General features: G+C 42.2%; 2 protein-coding genes across 2 annotated transcripts in view; both read right to left on the reverse strand.

Moving 5' to 3' along the window:
* hoxa3a (homeobox A3a) overlaps window positions 1–3,145 on the reverse strand; it is a 31,661-nt gene extending 28,516 nt beyond the window's left edge. Inside the window, exon 1 of the mRNA XM_005728798.1 lies at window positions 2,822–3,145. The gene's annotated coding sequence lies outside the window, so the exon portion shown is untranslated. The remainder of the gene's footprint in view (window positions 1–2,821) is intronic.
* Window positions 3,146–3,692: 547 nt separating this feature from the next.
* LOC102192867 (homeobox protein Hox-A7) lies at window positions 3,693–6,155 on the reverse strand. The gene is made up of 2 exons (XM_005728802.1): window positions 5,655–6,155; window positions 3,693–4,864 (listed from the first exon to the last, which is right to left on the reverse strand). Exons 1-2 carry the CDS (start codon window positions 6,019–6,021, stop codon window positions 4,557–4,559), a joined length of 675 nt encoding a protein of 224 aa, XP_005728859.1. The 5' UTR covers window positions 6,022–6,155; the 3' UTR covers window positions 3,693–4,556.
* Window positions 6,156–6,498: the final 343 nt, after the last annotated feature.

Below are 6,498 nucleotides of genomic sequence, written 5' to 3' on the forward strand. Positions count from 1 at the left end.
GCACACGGGGTCATTCGGAGGTTAACGACCATTGCGGCAAAAAAAAAAAAGAAAAAAAAAAGCTCCTGAACAATACAACAAGTGACATGCTGAGAGTGCAATCTCGGCGGTGATAGTGTACAGAAATAATTCGATCAGAATCCGTTATGCATGTTATGATGGGCTATGAGTGTAAACAGTCTGCGCACTTAATAGAATAAAAGCCCATTCGCAACAGAGCTGCCTTTTCTCTCATATGATATAGCCCTATCGTGAAATATTTGAACGACTTCAAGAGCAAAAAAAAAAGACTAATGAATAAATGTTTGGGGGAAGAATAAAAGCTAAACATCACTTTATCGAATAAAGCCACAGAATGTGCTATCCGAGGCCTGATTTTTACGCCACTTTGAAAAATTAATAACTATAAATATGGGCTTTATATGAACACACGAATGTCGTTTATAAGCAGGTTAAAATATATAACTATGGGCCTCCATGGAACAGATGCTCAGATGATAGCTATTACAATCCTTTTGCGCCAAACCCGATGTTATTTTGCTCTTATTTAACGGCGACTCCTCTGCTATATTGACCTTTAAACAGTCAATCATGCCAAGCTGCAGTTTCTCGTGTTTTTATTTGTTTACATATAAGCTAAAGATTGATTATTTCTTCTTTTTTATAACATGAGAAACTACAAAGCCCGGGGCTTTGCTAAGTATGACTTTTGAATTTAATGAAATTAGTGGAGGGGTGGAAAAAATAGACTTTATTGCAAAAATGACACGGTGAAAGGATTTGCTGCTTAGGAGTGAAGTTGATGCTTTTTAAGTCCTCGAAATGTAGAATACTCAATCAAACTTTAACATTATTTTGCGAGTGTGGTGAAAGCTGAACTGCATATTTATATTTTTAGGGGTTAATACAAAAAGCACATACGTATTTACGATGACAGAGAAAAGGCGATCTTGAGATTTTCTCGTCATTTGTGCCACTGTGATCATTAAAAAAAATTCCCAAAACAATTTCTCAACACAACTCTGCAATCGATCAGTTAAACCGTCAAAAATATTATTGATAATAAACACTAATGTTATTTTTAGATATGTTAGAAGCTATTCCCTGCAGCAGTTATGTATCATTGCTTAATAAACCCCAGCACACTTGGTCCAGCTTCGTTTAACGCTGTAACCGGACCGATTCACCATTTGAAAACGGTTCGTCAGCTTTGGACTTTCTTTCAAATTAATTCACGAAGGAAATCACAAATTTTAAAAGAAGCGTAACAGGCATGGCGCAGTCAGGCGCTTCCCGTTTGTTTTACTCCCTGTGGAATTTTTATGGCACCTTCGCCTCTCGAAGGCAGTGACTTGTCCTAAGGTTTCCTCCACATGCCGTTTCCCCGGAGCAGAGCGTTTGACCAGCACAAGCCCATTCCTGTGTTAGGATTGACAGGAACAGTGAGATGGATTTATTCAGTCCCAGGTATGTGTGTGGGAGAGAGAGTGCGTTAACACACTCCCAGAAGGCACGACTTTAGGAAGGGTGAATACCGGGCTCCTACACACCCAGTGTGGGCCCACAAGAGAGGAGCGCTATGCGCGGAGTTTGTGTTGGTTAAACAGTCGAGCAACAACAGCTGATTTATGGTTGGCCAATGGCAACAAAGTTCCCACGAAAATTACTTCTCTGAGTTGAGCCAGGGACACACCCAGGAACTAAAACACAGGCATCGAAAAGAAAGGAGAGCAACGGAGTGAGTGCGCGCTGGTGTCTGACTTGTCGGGTTGAGAGAGGGGTGAAGGGGGTACGATGGTCACTGGTGAAGGGAGGGGGCGGTGCTATCCGACTTTGCAGACACACACACGCACTCGTAGTAGCTTTTGAGAAAACATTTAAAATCACTTTCTTTTTCGTGGCCTATAATCCACGTGTTACCCCAAGAAATTACGGTAGTTCAAGCAAAAAAAAAAAAAATCGAAAGGAAAGTAAAATCATACTCTTTATGCAGAAATGACTTACAACAGGGAGATTTATCACTGCATTTGATGCATTTAAATCACCCTGTTAGGACTGATTGGGGGATACATTGCATGCTTTTTTTGCATCGATGCATTTTATTAAATATTAATTGCAGTCTAGCAACATACATGACTCTCTGATTTTACTTTCGGCAATACCGCTAACAAGAGCATCTATGCAAAGAAACATTTTGCAATTAAAATATCTGATCATTTAAAAAAGCATTTTTAAGTTTAATAACGTTTAGTGGTTGTCATCCTGTTCATTAATTCCATGCACATCACGCTGAGGCCTACATGCACACATACAAGGCAATAGAATAAAACACGTGGATGCACAGATGTCGACCTTTCTCATTTGCAGCAAAAAAAACCCAAAACAAACCACGACGAGCTGCAAGCGCGATAGCCCCACTGCCTCCACAGGAGGGCGTCAAAGAGCGCTTACTTTGCCCATCATCCACCCACCCGAAAGCACATCCCCATTTAAATCCAACAACAAATACAATCCAGACAGCCTACAACAACACTAAGATCACTGCAAAAATGAATAACCATGTTAAAATATTAGTAACGATAATAATTATCATCATCAAATAAGAGCTTGTAAATCTGATAAATCAGATTTAACACAAAGCATCAGTGATGGGAATCCTGATGAAGATCAAGTGTAACACGAAACCATTTCTTTCCAAGATTTCAGTCTCTAACCAAAATCAAAGCAGGCGAAACCATAAAGTAAGTTGCTTGCTTTAAGAAGATGCAAATAAGTACATTGTCAACCACATGCACTGGCTGACGAGCGTAAGCTGCCTTACCTTGAGAAGGTCTCTGCATGTAAACACAGGGGGGGTGACTGGAGGGAGTGGGCAGGTGCAGTGACAGAGAAAAGTCTCCCGGCTGAGACCCCTTACTTGTTTCTCCATGGGGGTCGGTTCCTTCGTCTCATTTTTCCGTTACCTAGGCACCCAAATGATCCAGGCATGTCTTACTATAAGCTCCTTGCTCGTCGAGGTTCTGCCTAACATCTCACCCCCGACCCCTTAAAAAAATCCCCAAAAACAGATATGAGAGATGGTAAAATGTCGAAGGTCGACTGTGAAAAGGTTCCCGTGGAAGTCCGAGACCGTTAAATGAAAGGCTCCTCTATCCCGCAATTGAAAATTAAATATAAAAAAAAACGGGGCGAAAAAAAAAGTTCATGTTCATGGCTCCCCGCCACGTGACAAGCTGCGGCCAATAGGAACCCGGGCCGCGTCGTAAACTTGTATGGCTATGTTGTAAATTTTCATAAACAACAACGGATTTATGGCCCAGAGCTGGAGGGAGAGGGACGAGGGGAGAGAAAGAGACAGAAAAAGGAGGGAGGGAGGAGGGCAGGTCAGCGTCAGGCGCCATCTTACCCAGCGAGGAGGGAAAGCAGAGTTCAACAGTAATTTCCCTTCATCTGCAGCCTGTCCCATCTCGCATCCTCATAGCTCACATTCCCCAACTTCACTGTTTACCTAACCCCCATTATGGACTGTAACATGTCTCATTACATGCAACCCAATACTGGTCACACTGAAGGTCACATAATGGTAACTGTGAACACAATATTACTCGACCCAGGGCGCGATTACAATCCTTTTCTTGGATGGATATTTTTAATAACACGGTAAATATGGAATGAAACCAAATAGAGAGGGTAAAAGCATTTTATTAAATGATTGCGCGTTCACTTCATTTACAGGACAGACTACAAGCCTAGCAGACTTTGATTGAAAGCCAGCAGCATTTGCTCACTGTACTGGAATATTTCTCTGATTATAAAATGATGGCTATTGCCAGCTGGATAACGGTACATGTATTTAAAAGACTAATCTGTAAAGCTAGATATCCACAGTAGCCTACGGCACAATCGCTGACGGTATAGTGAGCGGGTGAGGAATCTGAGGTAGGTTACATGCAAAACTAAACAAATATTTGCGTCGATAGTTAAATCCTCACCCCTAGCAGGCGGATTAAAATCCATGTTAATTAAAAGGGGGAGGGGGAGGGAGAAGAAGAAACTCAGGAATTCTTTTATCAAAATCAGTCAAATAAAACATTTGCCTTTACCGGTTCAAAATAAGGCACATCAATTGTATGGTAGAAAACAGGAAACCATCAATTAAATCACCAGCTCAGTTCGTGTTTACATTTCCGTGTCAGTTTTTGAAAATTATAAGGTAAATACTAGGTCGTTTTTTGCTGAAGGAATGTTAACTCAGTAGTAGTTTTCTGTAGTCCAAAATGTGCCATATTTGTAGTACTCCTATGGGATATATGCGGAGGATATAAAAAGACAGGCTAGTTAGGGTAGGTAGTTAGTATTTGTCACGTGAAGCATTTTTAGTGCTGGTTTAAATATGAAATCCAGAAGAGCAGTGTAGTGTTTTAATGTGGATTACTGTCAAAAGATTAATAAGACTTAGTGCCTAAATGTTATATCAGAAGTTATATTCGATGCATACCAACACAATATTTAACACATTATATTTCTTTATTTTGATTTTCTGTCCGTCTCTTTTGTTACTTTTCAGTTGTTCCTGAGTCAACACGGCCGCTTTGGGTCTCTTCACTTTTGGGTTCCCTGCCTTCCGACGGTGCCTGACTATCACGGTGCTGTTCCTCGTTGCTCGGCTCGTCCTTGTGGTCCTTCTTCCACTTCATCCTGCGGTTCTGAAACCAGATTTTGATCTGTCTCTCTGAGAGGCAGAGGGCATGGGCTATCTCGATCCTGCGTCTGCGGGTCAGGTAGCGGTTAAAGTGGAACTCCTTCTCCAGCTCCAGCGTCTGGTGTCGGGAGTAGGTCTGCCGTCCTCGCTTTCGATTTGGATCTGTGGAAGATGAGATGCGTGAACAGAAATAACGTTATTGTAATGTGGGACTGTATTTGTATTCTTTTAATTAAAGTGTACTTAAAATTGGATCTTACAATAAAAACCAGCAGATTTAAATGTCTATAATTCATTTGTAAGTGCATATTTAATTGCAGCCTGTAATTACTCAATTACCACCTGCACACACGCATTCGCTAACACAACTTTTTTTTTAAAGCATCTTTGCAACAATTTAAAGTGGCCCTGCTGGGGTGTTTGGCTCATGCCTCCTTTGATACTTTGCATGCCTTTCCAATTAAAAGCCAGCCAGGCGCTACACACCGAAGAAACTACTTACAGCTCCCACTTCAAAAAATATTACTATGTTTCATTTTCATCTGACTTCCCCGTGTAGCGGCCAGTAGTGGCGCATATTGATCCAGGTTTCTGAAAATACCAGAGCCTCTGCAATGCAGAACCAATTAGAAAGGGGCTGCAGAGTGCAGGGGAGCTGATTTACACAACAGGCCGGTCTTTTTTTACAACCACAAAGGGGAGAAGAGGCTGTAAGAGTAATAGGAGTGCAGAGAAAACCCCCAGCGGCAAGGTCTCTGCGTACTGAACACACACAAGCGCTGGCCAAATGAATTTATGACTGCAGAACTCATTAGTTGCGCAATAAAAGTTTTACGATTCTTTCCATGCAACACCAATGGCTTCACGAAATTAATTGAACCACTAACGGCCAGTCTAAGTATCACAATGTTTTGTAAGCGCACTGACCCGGGGGCTTTGAAACAGCACATACCTGATACTCGCATCCAGGGGTACATCCGGTGTTGTTTGTCCGGCGACGAGGTTAGGGGTTCAGTCCCAGGGTGACAGCAGCTGTCGCTGAACAGGCGGCTCTGGTCAAACGGGCTGCAGTTTGACGTGTGTGCGTCCTGCCCCTGGCCATAGCCGCAGGTAAACACAGTATGGCTCTGGTACACTGTATTATTAACGCTGTAAACTCCAGAGAGGGATGGCGCAAATGCAATGGCCGCAGCAGTCCGAGTAGAGCTATGGTCGTCCCCACGGGGTCCGATGCCGCAAGAAGCTCGTTCCACGTTTGGGAACAGGGAACTGCCCGTCGTAGATTTGCTAAGAAGACCATCCACATAATAAGAACTCATATTTTTTTTCTCTCTGATTTGTTGGCCCAGAATCCTCAGTGTCGTTTTTACGAGGTAGTGTGATAGATGACAGCAATACACCCTAGATTTACACCAAACCCCATTTTTACTCTGGACCAAAGAACTCACCCATGTGACCCCGGCCTGGTCGCTCTCGTCCAATCAGCAGAGACGTGGTTTTATTATGGCACAGGACTGCGGAGTAGGATTAACACTTCAGACACATAAACACGCACACAGATATAAACACACATGCAAGAAATTCACACGGTCCCGATAAGCCGAGGGTAACTGGCTGAATTTAATTCTCATGGGTTTGTTTCGCCATATCATCACTAATCATCATTTTATAAGCTTTCTGCTTCCTATTTCAAGTACCTCAGTGAATCTATCTATCTATCTATCTATCTATCTATCTATCTATCTATCTATCTATCTATCTATCTATCTATCTATCTATCTATCTATCTATCTATC

This window comes from Pundamilia nyererei, unplaced genomic scaffold, assembly GCF_000239375.1.
Source record: "Pundamilia nyererei isolate P.nyererei 1_Seehausen unplaced genomic scaffold, PunNye1.0 scaffold00030, whole genome shotgun sequence".
NCBI classification, from domain to species: domain Eukaryota; kingdom Metazoa; phylum Chordata; class Actinopteri; order Cichliformes; family Cichlidae; genus Pundamilia; species Pundamilia nyererei.